This window comes from Crinia signifera, chromosome 6, assembly GCF_055691185.1.
Source record: "Crinia signifera chromosome 6, ASM5569118v1, whole genome shotgun sequence".
NCBI classification, from domain to species: domain Eukaryota; kingdom Metazoa; phylum Chordata; class Amphibia; order Anura; family Myobatrachidae; genus Crinia; species Crinia signifera.
The window spans coordinates 273,730,680-273,745,898 of NC_139222.1; the positions used below are offsets into that span (position 1 = coordinate 273,730,680).

A 15,219-nucleotide genomic window follows, 5' to 3' on the forward strand; every position below is an offset into this window, starting at 1 on the left:
AAGACTGAGATTGGAGGCAGGAGCAGAAAGGGACTGGGGGTGGGAGTGGAGAATTTGTGGGCTAAAAACTGTCCCAGCTCAAACTGAAAGTAAAAACTGTCACAGCTCAAACTGAAAGTAGAATGCAGATGCCGTCATTTTGACGGCTTTTAACTAGTTTAGTAATAAACAATAACAATGTCTTTATTAAGGAAGGAAGATCCCGTTCCACATGGACTGTCCCGCCATTCTGACAGTCAGGACTTTAGTCAATACCACATAGACTCACTGCTGGGGGAAGTTTGTCCTGTTCACCAGTGCTTTGCTTGCAAAATTACTGGCAAGCCGGTGGTGTGCCTATCTACGACTGGCGTGCCCATCCTTTCTGGTGCTTTTATATATGGATCAGTGATTGGGGTGACCCCTGCAGGGCTGCCATCAAGGGGAACTACTGGGACTGCAGTCCGAGGCTCAGACAGGGAGGGAGGCCTGCCTCCAGATCCTACCGCCATTGCCTGGAAATTAGTTAGTAATGACTACAGCTGTGCACCAGCTAGGGAGTCTGGGGAATGTGACAGTTAGTAATGACTACAGCTGTGCACCAGCTACGGGGTCTGGGAAATGTGACAGTTAGTAATGACTACAGCTGTGCACAGCTAGGTGGTCTGGGAATGTGACAGTTAGTAATGACTACAGCTGTGCACCAGCTAGGGAGTCTGGGGAATGTGACAGTTAGTAATGACTACAGCTGTGCACAGCTAGGTGGTCTGGGAATGTGACAGTTAGCAATTACTACAGCTGTTCACCAGCTACGGAGTCTGGGAAATGTGACAGTTAGTAATGACTGCACCTGTGCACCAGCTAGGGAGCCTGGGAAATGTGACAGTAATGACGACAGCTCTGCACCAGCTAGGTGGTCTGGGAATGTGACAGTTAGTAATGACTACAGCTGTTCACCAGCTACGGAGTCTGGGAAATGTGACAGTTAGTAATGACTGCACCTGTGCACCAGCTAGGGAGCCTGGGAAATGTGACAGTAATGACGACAGCTCTGCACCAGCTAGGGAGTCTGGGAAATGTGACAGTTAGTAATGACTGCAGCTGTGCACCACCTAGGGAGCCTGAAAAATGTGACAGTTAGTAATGACTACAGCTGTTCACCAGCTAGGGTGTCTGGGAAATGTGACAGATAGTAATGACTACAGCTATGCATCAGCTAGGGAGTTTGGGAAATGTGACAGTTAGTAATGACTACGTCTGTGCACCAGTTAAAGGAGTCTGGGAAATATGACAGTTAGTAATGACTACAGCTGTGCACCAGCTAGGGAGTCTGGGGAATGTGACAGTTAGTAATGACTACAGCTGTGCACCAGCTAGGTGATCTGGGAATGTGACAGCTAGTAATGATTACAGCTGTGCACCAGCTAGGTGATTTGGAAAACATGGACCATTGGTACGGTAGATCCAGGGCCGGTGTAAGGCTTCTCAGCACCCTAGGAAAAACTTCAACCTACTGCGCCCCCTCCCCCCATACTGACACCAATACTCTCTTTCCAAGACATTAAGGCAGTAGTTCCCAAACTCCTAAACTGTGCGCCTAGGCTCCCTGGGGTGCCTCGGGACACTTGCAGGAGTGCCACAGGTTGGTGGTCCTGGACCAATTTAAATTATTTATGGTCAATTATTTATGGACAAAACCAGTGCTGGTGGCTGCCAAACATAAAATGTGTGTACAAACAGAAGCAAATCCTGCTCTCTACCACATAACTGACCCTCAGGATCACTTATAAACACAATCTAATTATTTTAAGATTTTTTCTAAATTTTTTGGGGCCTGGGGGTGCCGTAAAAAAATTCTGATACTCTAGGGTACCGTGATTCAAAAAAAGATTGGGAACCCCTTCCTTAAGGCATACTTGCCTAACATTCCTGAATGACAGGGAGGCTCCCAGAAACCGCATGGTCCTCCCCGGCACACAGGAAGGTGGGCAAGTACCCTGATTTCCCTGGAGGCCTCCCTTTGCCACCCACAACAGAGTACAAGGAGGAGGAAGCAGTTAAGTAGGGAAGTATGTCTCAAGGAAAAGTATGGAGGTGAGGTCTTAGAAGTTCCACAGCAGCCACCTGCATTAAGTACAACAAGGATCCTCATAGACATCCTTGATTTTTTGTTAGGCAGACTTGGTGGCACCCCCCCCCCCCCCCCAGAACCCGGCGCTCTAGGCAGCTGTCTAATGGAAGAGCCGGCCCTGGGTAGATCTAGAGGACTGGTTTGGCCACCCCAGACCTACAGTATATGTGATGTAGCATAGGAACGGAATCGCGCCCTAGAACTCCAAGTGAGCAAAGATTGTATTGCAGAGGAGAGGACAGAAAGACCGGCCAAAGAGGAATGTAAGTAATAAAAAAATGTGAGCAGATCATAACCATACAGCAGGAATAAGGTTGCGGGTGGGGCTGCCTATTTCGCCAGTCCCAAGCACCATCATTCCTGCTTTTGGCCCTGGACCCCTGGGTAATGTGGCACACCCTTTGTGAGGTGGCAATACCTCCACCTGGAGTGTATCCTGATCCCAAAGATCCAAACGTTGGGCTGTATAATCAATATTGGGTCAGATTAAGAACCCAAGCTTTAGATTATCCAGCAGATAACCAAGCTGGTGAGAAGATCTCACCACTCCATCATCGGCTTGGATGAGTGGGAAAGAGACTTCAGAGGATGTTGCTTGTGGCCTCCATGATTTCTAGTTATTCCTCTGGGAATCCTGTCATTGTTCTCTGTGCAACACCACCAGTCACTATTTACACCACCTACGCTGAGAGCTCTTGGCACTACTCATTATCGCGTTGTTCTCAATCATCCCCTGTCTCCGTCTTCTTTGTCCTTGTCCATGTATTAATAAATTGCATGTTGGATTTGTTTTGCTTGCTGACCGCTTGCTTCTTTCCTCCTTTGTAGTTAAACCAATCCGTGAGCGCAGGAGGAACACAGAAAAACTTGTAATGAGCGCTAGCTTGTCTATCTGTCCAACATAGAACCTGTGGTCTCACCAGTTGTTCTGTCATGCAAACTAAGACATATCTGGGCCACGTTCACTTCTGTTACATGGAACGAAAAGTCAGGTTGAATCTGAAATGTCATTTCTCCTTGGAATGTTACAAGGCAATGAAAAGGCAGATTTAAAAAATTCAGAAATCAGGGTTCAGGTTAGTCTTCGGAGAGACTTTATTAGTGTCTGACTAACCGGCTACACATCTGAACTAATTCTGTTCATCCGCTAGCAATAGTTATTTTGGGTATTCTGTAGGGAAATAATTATTCTCACATACCTTCGGGCCATTTCAAAAGTACAGTGCAGAAGATGAGAAGACCCATGTGAGATATATGTAAAAATTATTTTTCACCAAGGTTTATTTTAGAGAAAGATAGTCCAACGGCCATCTTACCATACGTTCCCCTTTGTTGTTCTCAAATCAGTATCATCTGTATTAATGTATGACAGCCATAGTATCAATAAAGTTGTTTTTGAATATAAGGACAGTACTTGGATGAACATCATTCAAACACTGCACAAGGTCGACAATGACAAAAAGTGGACCCCCACTTAGAGTAGGCTGTACCCCCGCATGGCTCACTTCGCTCGTAGTGCTTTGGACTTTACTGTTCCAAGTCCATGTGGCGTATAAAGTATGACAAAGTAAAAAAAAATATCGCTAAAACCTGGACCGTAAATGTGCCTTGAGGACCGTGGCTGGAATGCCTAGCGTAGAAACTGTAGACCAGGAGTGGCCAAACCTGTCCTTAAGATCTACCAACAGTTCATGTGTTTGAGGCAACCTGTGCATCTATAGTAGGAATGAATGCAGCAGGTTTGAAAATGTGACAGTTAGTAATGACTACAGCTGTGCACCAACTAGGGAGTCTGGGGAATGTGACAGTTAGTAATGACTACAGCTGTGCACCAGATAGGTGATTTGGAAAACATGGACCGTTGGTAGATCTCGAGGACCGGTTTGGCCAACCCTGCTGTAGACCTATCATACAAATTCCACTAAAGTTCTAGACCAAGTAACATTATTGATGCTATGATTGTCTTACATTAATACAGAATACAATACTTTTGAGCAGAATAAAAACAGAATGCTTCTGATGAGGGGGATAGAGACAGCCATAGAGGCAAATGGATCACTTGTCATGGGTTCACAGAAACATTGGGTAACTGTTAGGCTTTTTGTAGGATCTATGGTGCCCTAGGAAGATGATAAGGTGCCACTGGAAGATGATAAGGTGCCCTAGGAACATTATATGGTGTCCTAGGTAGATGATAAGATGTCCTATGAAGATAATAAGATGTCCCAGGAAGATGATAAGGTGCACCAGGAAGATGATAAGGTGCCCTAGGAACATGATGAGGTGCCCTAGGAAGAACAGATGTCCCAGGAAGATAAGGTGCCCTAAGAAAATGATATGGTGCCCTAGGAAGATGATAAGATGGCCTAGGTTGATGATAAGGTGCCATATGAATATGATAAGGTGCCCTAAGAAGATTATAAGGTGCCTTAGGAACATGGTAAGGTGCCCTAAGAAAATGATATGGTGCCCCAGGAAGATGATAAGGTGCACCAGGAACATGATAAGGTGCCCCAGGAACAGCCTAGGGTTCCATAGGAACAGGATAAGGTGCCCCAGGAAGATGTTAAGGTGCCCTTAGGAAGATGATAAGGTGCCCTAGGAACATGGTAAGGTGCCCTAAGAAATGCCCTAGGAACATACTATACAACAAGGGATAAACTATTATAAACATAGGTTGAACTAGATGGACGCAAGTCTTTATTCAGCCTCACCTACTATGTAACATGGTAAGGTGCCCTAAGAAAATGATATGGTACCCTAGGAAGATGATAAGATGCCCCAGGAAGATGATAAGGTGCCCTAGGATGATGATAAGGTGCCCTAAGAACATGATAAAGTGTCCAGGAAGATGATAAGGTGCACCAGGAAAAGGATAAGTTGCCCCAGCAACATGATATGGTGCCCTAGGAACATGATAAGGTGCCCCAGGAACATGATAAGGTGCCCTAGGAAGATGTTAAGGTGCCCTTGGGAAGATGATAAGGTGCCCTAGGAACATACTAAGGTGCCCTAGGAAGATAAGGTGCCCTAGGAACATGGTACGGTGACCTAAGAAAATGATATGGTGCCCTAGAGAGATGATAAGATGCTCCAGAAAGATGATGATAAGGTGCCCCAGGAACACGATATGGTGCCCTAGAAACATGATAAGGTGCCCCAGGAACAGGATAAGTTGCCCCAGAAACAGCATAGGGTGCCCTAGGAACAGGATAAGGTGCCCCAGGAACATGATAAGGTGCCCTTAGGAAGATGATAATGTATCCCGGGAAGATGATAAGGTGCCCCGGGAAGTTTAGGTGCCCTATGAAGATGATAAGGTGCCTCAGGAATATGATAAGGTGCCTCAGGAACATGGTACGGTCCCTAAGAAAATTATATGGTGCCCTAGAAAGATGATAAGATGATGATAAGGTGCCCTAGGAACATGATAAGATGCTCTAGGAAGATGATAAGGTGCCCTAGGAAGATGATAAGGTGCCCTAGGAAGATGATAAGGTGCCCTAGTAACATAATACGGTGCCCTAGGAACATGATAAGGTGCCCTAAAAACATGATATGGTGCCCTAGGAACATGATAAGGTGCCCTAGTAACATGATAAAATTAATGTCTAAAAAAACCAAAACCCTATGAAACATAAATACTATATACTTATTATATAATAAGTCACGTGACGTCAGCACCGGCCCCCAAATCAGGTTTATAGGCCCCTTAGTTGCTACAATCTAGCCCTAATGCAGAATAAATGTGTTTATTTCATAATAAACATTTTCCCATGAAATCACTCAAAAGTCAGTGAATAAATGATCGGCGGATCACTTATGGGAATGATTACTACTAGGTGGGTAGTTTGTAGGCTTCCAGTCTCTACACTAATAAAGGAGGAGAAAATTAGGAAAATAATTGATAATAGTAGCGGCTGATGATATATATGGAGGACCTCAACAATTAACAACTGTCATAAAAAGCGGAAGAAAAGCAAAATGACAGCACAAAAAGAAATGAAATAAAATGTAATAATGCATTTGTGTCCCAGAATTACTCATCGCAACAATAATAAGTCCATTTGCGATCAATATCTGACATTCATCGCAATTCAGCCGTCCATACACCCCGAAACAATCACTCGTTAGTAATTCCCCCGTTTGCAACAAGTTCTTCTGTGTTCTCAGCACTCAGGATTCCAACCTCAATTGAATATAGAAAAAATGTCGTCAGTGTTCCAAAATATTTTGGGATTTGCAATATAAATGCTGAACGTTTGTATCTAACGCATTATCGCTTGGGACGGACAGAGGACATGCAAGCTGCTCCGGGAATAATATGCAATGTGTGCGGATTCATCTGATTTAACGCCATGGGATTGCTGTGCAGATGTATATCAGCTAAAAAATGGCTGGATGGCAAGCTATGATGAATTTAATATATGTATTAGTCACCGCTGTAAGGAACAATCATTGGCTCACGCATATGGGAGCAGCTGGCATCTCATCTTTAAATATCGTTTCACGCACTGAAATATTTAATAAAGTGTCTTTAGAGCAAATCTTATGGTTTATTCTGTACCCCCCCCCCTTCAGTGTAAGAACCTGATTTCAAAGCAGGATCTTATTGGCTATCAACTGTCAACAACTGTCATGTGATTTGGGATAGCCAATAAGATCCTTCTTTGAAATCAGAGCCTGCACATCTCTAATTTTTACCAATTGCTCCGATGTTCTCCGCTCAGTCCGGGAGTGGTATAGCTCACAGACAACGTATTGGTCAATGGCAGAAGGTTGACATTCACGAGACCGACATTGACAAAAGTCGACACAAGCAAAAAGAGGACATGGAAAAGGTTGACGCATGATATTGATGTAGACACCTGAGCATGTGGAGCTCCAATTAATGTACCATGTACCCTCACACTTTACCGTTCACATTTGGAGTTCCACGTGGATGGTAAAATATGTAAATATCCGAAAATGGAAACTCGAAAAACTCAAGTCAAAGTTTCCATGCATTGATCATTGCCACGTAGACTTAGGGGGTGATTCAGGTTGGGCTGCTTACTGAGCATTGAAACGCCGCCCACCTTGCAAGCTAACATCCGTCACCCCCTTATTGCTTGTGTCGACCTTGTGTCAATGACCACCTTGTGCATATTGATCTTTTGGTGCCGACCTATTGACCTAAACATTGTCCGTCGGTCACCAAAACCCCAAAAAAGATCAGTTAAGTCTCTATATAAAAATTGCAGGGGGTCATACAAAACAATAAATCACAATCATATTAAAAAAAAAACCCACAAAGGACACTTTATTAAAAAACAAAACCCTTTGGCCAATATGTAATTGCATGCGAGTTGCTTGGAACCGGCGCGATCCTCCTGCGATTTAGCTCGTACTGTAGACTGCAATGATAATATAAGAGGCTGGTTTTGCCTTTCAGGTTATTGTTGCTATAAATCTATGGGCTAAATCCCAGAAATCGGCCCAGTGCTTGCAACTGGCAGGTATTACGCCCGGGCCTCTCTGAGCATTGCATGACCTTTACAACCCTTTGCAACCCAGTATCCGTGATAATATGTTTTTGTCATAGAGCATCTCGTTAACTTGATGTTTTGCTTTGTTCTGGTGACTTTTAGGGAATGTTCCCAGCCAAAATAAAAAAGCTTTTAAGCAGCGCATCCTCAAACTGTTACCCTGCTGCGGGGCTAACGTCACCCCATCAGTCAGTGAAAGCAAGTGAAACTTTTCTCATTTCTATTCTGTGTTTGTGTTATTATACGGTTATCGACGCATGTGTTGCATGATTTTTAAAGTGTACAATGGAGGCAGCCATCTTTTGGGGTTGAATGAGAGGCAATTTTTAGAAGCTTTAAATCTACCCTTCGGTATTTAACAGGGACACCCAGAAGGGAGTGATGGACTTTTCTGCAGGGAACCTACAAGTCAGGTCCATGGAACGCATCATGTTTTAGGTGCATCCGGGAGCAAGAGAAAGTGTTTATCATAATGGTATCAATAATGCTGGGTGTATCACACTTGTCTGCCCTGCCGGAACAGCTGGGGGAGTAGGCAAGTTTCCCAGAGCCACCTGCCACCCAGCCACGCCTACCCCTACCCTAGAACCAATCCTAACACTAACCCTAAAGGCAACCTAACAGTAAAAATAACATACCTCCAATCCGTCCCGATTTTCGTGGGACAGTCACAATTTTTGTGACTGTCCCGCTGTCCCACGCGCAGACAATTGGGAGACTGTCTGTCGCCGCACTGCTAAGTATGCGCACAGTGTCTATTTACTGGGAGAGAGGCGGGGGTATGCCACCAGCTCATAGATGCTGGCCTTGTCCCCACAGTGACAAAAACGGGTGTGGCCTCGCGGGAAGTGCCGCGATTTTAGGCCATGACCCCTAACCACGAGGTCACTCCCGCCGCGTGCCGATTTGTCCCTCATGCCCATTATTAAAAGTTGCGAGGTATGCAGTAATGCAAACCTGAACCCTAAGTCTCCTGGAAATGTTAGACATGATGGGGGGTATTCAATCTCTAGTGATATTCCCCAAAAGGGAAAAAATTGGCAATTGCCTATTCAATGGCAGGTATTCAATGCTGTTTGCGAGTGGTGACAGCGAGCAGGGCTTCCTGCTCGCTGTCACCACTCACCCTGACAGCATTCAACACAGCCTCCGCATCCGCCAATTCCCCCTCGCTCCGTTTTTTGAGCGAGGGGGAATTGGCGGATGCGGCTGCAGAAGCAGCGGGACCCGCGGCTAAAAACTGCGAGTTTTCTGCAGCAGCCGCGGGTCTCGCTGTTTTGGGGAATTCTCGCCGTCCTGTGACAGCGAGGATTTCCCCAGAACGTTGAATAGAGCGAGCGGCCGGCGCGGGGGTTAAATAGCGAGGATCGCTGGTTTTCAGCAATCCTCGCAGTTTAACCCCCTCACCGGCCGCTCGCTGCGGCATTGAATACCCCCCAAAGCTGTTGTTAACGCAGCCATTTTCAACGATTTCAGGACTTTTCGGCACTCGACTGTCGGTACATTGAATACGAACAGTGGCATTAGTGTCAGAAGTCGGCAAAATCTTGGATTGAATACCCCTCCATGACTATTTTAATATTTTAACCATCTAGGCAGTGATGTTGACCTTATGCTGTTGACATGAATGTCAACATATCAAAAGGAGACACATTGGCTGTAACAAATGTATATGATAAGACACACTAAAAATAATTACAACATTGAAACATATAGTGACACAATCAAATACTATTCTCATACCCCTTTCACATCACCAAAATAACCCGGGTGGAACCCAGGTTGCTGGCATAACAAAACGGTGTGTGGAATCGCCAAACCTTATAACTCGGGTCAAATTGCAACCCGAGAATTTGACCCGGGTTATAAGAAGGTTTAAATCCGGGTTACCCTTTGTATAATGGGCAAGCCGGGTTTAATGTGAATGTGCCAGACCCAGGTCCGTCCTGGCTTTGTGATGTAAAAGGGGTGTTGGTGACTAAAGTTCTATATTAAATAAACTGAAAATACTAAAGTTCTATATTAAATAAACTGAAAATATCCATAGCAACAGCGCGGGTCCAAAACCGCCTCTCATACAGTAAAACGCCAATTTGTAGACGTTATTGAGATGGAATTTGTAAACAATACTACGGACGCTAGACGACAAATTAGCTAACATGGAATTAGTCTCGGCTTCAATCTTATTTAGTGCTGGATTAGTTCCCTGGCACCGTGAAGGAGAGGTGTCGTGTTCTGGGTCACACTGGTCATGTTACCATTATCTTGTTTACCGCACTCGCTGGCGCACACACCTGAGGTTTAATCATGTTCTAGAATACAAGACGTACTGTATAATCCCTCCACAATAGTAAGCTGTGACCTCAGCAGGAAGATTAATCCGTATTATATAACCAACCTGCCGGTGGTAAATCCCTGCCGGTCTAGGCGGTACTAGTTCTATGACATTAAAGGGAACTTTAATGTCATAGCTCTCTAGCGCCTGAGCAATAGGTTCCATTGGGGTTCATTGTGGTTGTGTATGGACCCGACTCGCTCTTGCCACTGGATATTTGGTTATGGTCCTGTATACGGTTTGTTATATGTTCCTGGGTCATACTTGCCTACCTTAATTATCTCCTCTCCGGGAGAAGCCCAGAGAGGAGACTCTCTGCAGATTTTCTGGGGGGTGGGGCTTGCCGCCTGTATGCCCCACCCCATTCCAATAGATGCCATGATTCGCGGCTCTTCGGGGAGCGGGTGGTACTAAATGACACAATTTGCGTAATTTCAGCCCCTCCCCAAATAGCTGCGAATGCCGGTATTTGACCAGGAGAGAGAGGGGGTGCGGGGGCTGATACAGGGGGCTGGGCCACCCCTCCGGGGGGCTGGGAGGGAGACCCACTTTTTGGGACCCTTGCGGCCATTCCGGGAGGGTAGGTAAGTCAAGGGTGCAACTATCAGCCTAGCTGTAGGTTCGTTAAAGCAAAGTCCATCTCTCCCTTGTAGGGTTAAAATCAGAGAGGCAGGTGTGTTAAGACTGGTGAAGTGATAAAGTGGTCGGTGATAATGCGGCAGCTATTTTTCTCCTAACTGTCATTTTTCAAACCCAGTCTGAAATTCCATTTTAAAAGCTGGGCTTTATCACTTCACCAGGCTTAATACACCTGCCCCAAGGTTATTTTTGACAGTTTGTGTATGGCTTATTTTTGGGGGGAGATTTATCAAATGTTCTACAGAGAAGTGTAGATGTTGTCCCTTAGCAACCAACCAACCAGTTTCTAACTAACATTTTATAGAGGGCGCTAGATAAATGTTACAGTAGGTAGGATCTGATTGGTTGCTATTGGCAACATCTATCCTTGTTCCCTATAGAAGCTTTGATAATTCCAATACCTATAAAGGATTCTTCATCCAAACAAATCTGTGTACTGCCTGCAATAGTACAAGGTGGTGACGTCCGCTATTTCACTGCTTAATGTGTACACACAATATATTGATATTAGGGTTTAGAGATTGATGAGTTTACAGGGAACTATTGCGGTAGAAACAAGGATTCTTCACTTCTTCTCCCGTTTAATCTTATGAGGAGTATTGGATTAATATAAGGCCTCAGCATTCTGCACCTCTTTGGACACTGGGGCCCAAATCAGCTTCACTCGTGTGGGCTGCAAATTCACAGCCTGTGCATGGAAATCCCGAACTCTAGATAATGTGCACGCTACGGTATAATATATTTATTTTAAGATATTATAAGTCAGCAAGGCATTGCATGACCAGATACACTGGGCCTCATTCAGAGTCGCACGCAAATCCGAGTGTGGATGGATCTTGACATTTTTAGAAAATTGTAGACAGAATACGCAGTTTAGTTCATTGTCTGCATCTACAGATGTGTGCACATACACCTTTCCTCAAATTGCATCACAGCCCCATTTGCCTTGCCACGGCAAGTTTCCTTATATATGCGTCTAAGTTGCATGAGTCAAAGTCAAACCCGCAACGGAGACTGGGCTATTTATAATGCCGGCTCTTCCTATGTGACGGGAGCCAGATGCTGCAGGAAAAACTGACACTGCAGCACCCAGCTCCAGTCAATGCAGAAGAGCCGGCACTTTGGTTCACACCTTCTGCACCAACACCTCGTGACTTATCATGCCTTAACTCGTTCCTGCCCCTCAGGCATATTTTGCAGACCTGATAGCAAAGTTTCTTGCTATTGGTGAACGTATCCAGCGGTCCAGCTAGTTTCAGTCACATCTCCTGCACCAGTAGTGGACCTGGTGCCAATGCAGACATGGCGGCTTACCATCATAAACATAAGGCTGGGGGGCAGTGTGATAGCACAGTCTGTGGCATAGCTAGATATTTGTAGGCCCCATAGCAATATTTTGAAAGAAACCTGACATAAGAGTCCCTAATGAAAACTGTATATAACACATGTAACTGTGACAGGGAAGGTGGCCTCTCTTAGCTCTGGGCCCCATAGCAGCTGCACTCCCTGCTCCTATGGTAGCTACACCCCTGTATATAACACATGTAACTGTGACAGGGAAGGTGGCCCCTCTCAGCTCTGGGCCCCATAGCAGCTGTACTCCCTGCACCTATGGTAGCTACACCCTGTATATAACACATGTAGCTGTGACAGGGAAGGTGGCCACTCTCAGCTCTGGGACCCATAGCAGCTGCACTCCCTGCACCTATGGTAGCTACACCCTTGTATATAACACATGTAACTGTGACAGGGAAGGTGACCCCTCTCAGCTCTGGGCCCCATAGCAGCTGCACCTATGGTAGCTACACCCTGTATATAACACATGTAACTGTGACAGGGAAGGTGGCCCCTCTCAGCTCTGGGCCCATATCAGCTGCACTCCCTGCACCTATGGTAGTTACGCCCCTGTATATAACACATGTAACTGTGACAGCGAAGGTGGCCCCTCTCAGCTCTGGGCCCTATAGCAGCTGCACCCCCTGCACCTACAGTAGCTACACCCCTGTATATAACACATGTAACTGTGACAGGGAAGGTGGCCCCTCTCAGCTCTGGGCCCCATAGCAGCTGCACCCCCTGCACCTATGGTAGCTACACCCTGTATATAACACATGTAACTGTGACAGGGAAGGTGGCCCCTCTCAGCTCTGGGCCCCATAGCAGCTGCACCCCCTGCACCTATGGTAGCTACACCCCTGTATATAACACATGTAACTGTGACAGGGAAGGTGGCCCCTCTCAGCTCTGGGCCCATAGCAGCTGCACCCCCTGCACCTGTGGTAGCTACACCCTGTATATAACACATGTAACTGTGACAGGGAAGGTGGGCCCCTCTCAGCTCTGGGCCCACAGCAGCTGCGCTCCCTGCACCTATGGTAGCTACACCCCTGTATATAACACATGTAACTGTGACAGGGAAGGTGACCCCTCTCAGCTCTGGGCCCATATCAGCTGCACTCCCTGCACCTATGGTAGTTACGCTCCTGTATATAACACATGTAACTGTGACAGGGAAGGTGGCCCCTCTCAGCTCTGGTCCCCATATCAGCTGCACTCCCTGCTCCTATGGTAGTTACGCCCCTGGGCACAGTATAGAGAAAGGTGTTGCCACTGATTTGCGGCTTTACGTGTGGCTCAGAATCAGGCCCAGTATCTGAACTGGTTTATAGTCGTAGGAAGCTGGAACTGTATTCAAAGTTGAATAAGATCTTTTATAAAGCTTTTATTTCTTCCAAGGCACAGCAAAGCAGAGTCTGACAGGTAATTCAATCAGCATGACGTCATCATAGAATGAGGAATGAGCGGTGAACTCATAAACGTTTCTACCAACTTCTTATCCAACAATAAGCATCCATCTATCTATCTCTCTATACAATTATCATATGGTTGGTTAAGCTATTACCCTTTAAAGGTCAACTGAACTAGCATTAAGCAATCATATGTAATCTTCATGCATGTGTTCAAACCATGGTCACTAAACTCTGCTTATCTTTCAACTCAGTTCAATATTCCAGGTTTTACCCTCTCTAATAACTCCTTACAATTCACATAAACGGAAAACATTTCTAAAGAAACCTATACAACGGGACAATTACCTGTTTTACCAATGCCTGAGTCGGGTCATCGTCAAAACCATGTTGAAAATACTCGATCCGCTGATCCTAACCCAAAAATTATAAAAATTAAGGAGCAGGGGATCGTTATCATGTGGGATTTTGCAGATCTCCCGACAAATCATCAATCATAGGAGACCGCCAATCGGTGAATCGGCAGAATGGGGAAATGTAGTTTCGTTTTATTGGTGCCATAAAACTATATCTTAATAGTCAAACCAAAGACACTTGTGAAGAAGGATACAGCTTCCATACACCTAGTATCCATTCCCTTGGTTCTAAACTCCACCACATTGGGAACCTGTTACTGTCATTGGTCTTTCTGAATAAGCCTCTTTTAAAAATGGAGTGAAATGTGATCATTACTCATTATGTCAGGTTCAATGGGGAGGGGATCTTGACAGATTTGAGATGGGAATAAGGTCATGACCTGACCACTGAAGGACATTTTTTATCTTCAGTTGAGTCCAGTGGTTCTCAACCAAAGTCCACAATGGGTCATTTATTTCTACCGGAGGAAACTAGTGGGACAGCAGAATAGATTATTGCACAGGTTCTCAAACTTGGTCTTCAGGACCCCACACAGTTCATGGTATGAAGGTCATTTGGATTTTTCAAATGTGACTGTTGGTGACCTGAAAAACTTGACCTGTGTGGGGTAATGAAGACTGAGTTTTAGAACCACTGGTTTTATTAACAGCTTTTTTGAGTGACTTATATCTACTTTCTGATGCCTTTGCAGAATTATATTGGTGTTTTAATTGGTTACATAGCTTCAGAGTTATGTGCCAAAACATTTTTCTATCAACAATAATGCCTCATCATTGTGCTCTGGAAAATGTGACAGTTGGTGAACTCTCCCAGTGCACCTGCTGGGTGACCTGGAACATGTGACCTACTGGGCAGTCTGGAAACTGTGACAGTTAGTTACAACTGGGGATTTTTTTTTAAATTTGACTTCTAAGGGGATGAAAAGGGTTACAATGTTCCACACAGGAAGTATTTGCTTGGTTGAAATCAGGCACATCATTCAATATTAGTAATTTCTACATAAGGTATCACATGAACCTCGCTCACTCTGGATATGATCACTACTACAATGGACTCTTTCTAAGGTTTTAACAGCATGGTATAGTAGAGTTTGATAGTAGTAGTAGTCAGTGGCGTAACTATAGCGCCGCAGACCCTGCGGTTGCGAGGAGACGCTGAGAAAATATGGGCGCCGGGGGTCTGCGGGTCTATGTTACACCGCTGCCGGGACCTTCCGCCTCTCTGGCTGTGACCGCAGATTTACTTATCTGCGGTCCCGGCTCTCCTCCTGGCTCCTGCTATTGAAACTGACCTTAAAAAAATGGCTGCCCCCATACAGCAGACACGTTTTGAGGATGCTAGAGGAGGCGGCGGCCTCCTCTAGCATCCTTAAAAATGGTCTGCTGTATGGAGGAAGCCATTTTTGAAGGTCAGTTTTCAATAGGAGCCAGTAGGAGAGGAATA

The 15,219-nt window shown here is 45.4% G+C and overlaps 1 protein-coding gene across 6 annotated transcripts in view; it reads left to right on the forward strand.

The window, feature by feature from the left end:
• Positions 1 to 15,219, forward strand: part of KCNIP2 (potassium voltage-gated channel interacting protein 2) — a 294,234-nt gene that overhangs the window by 237,890 nt on the left and 41,125 nt on the right. The window contains exons 2-3 of one of the 6 annotated variants that reach the window (XM_083149646.1): positions 7,741 to 7,836; positions 13,349 to 13,372. The exons of 4 other annotated variants lie outside the window; for them this stretch is intronic. In XM_083149646.1, coding sequence (XP_083005772.1) covers positions 7,741 to 7,836; positions 13,349 to 13,372 — 120 coding nt within the window. Of the gene's footprint in view, positions 1 to 7,740; positions 7,841 to 13,348; positions 13,373 to 15,219 lie in introns of all 6 variants that reach the window. One more of the 6 variants, XM_083149647.1, reaches the window with a different exon arrangement.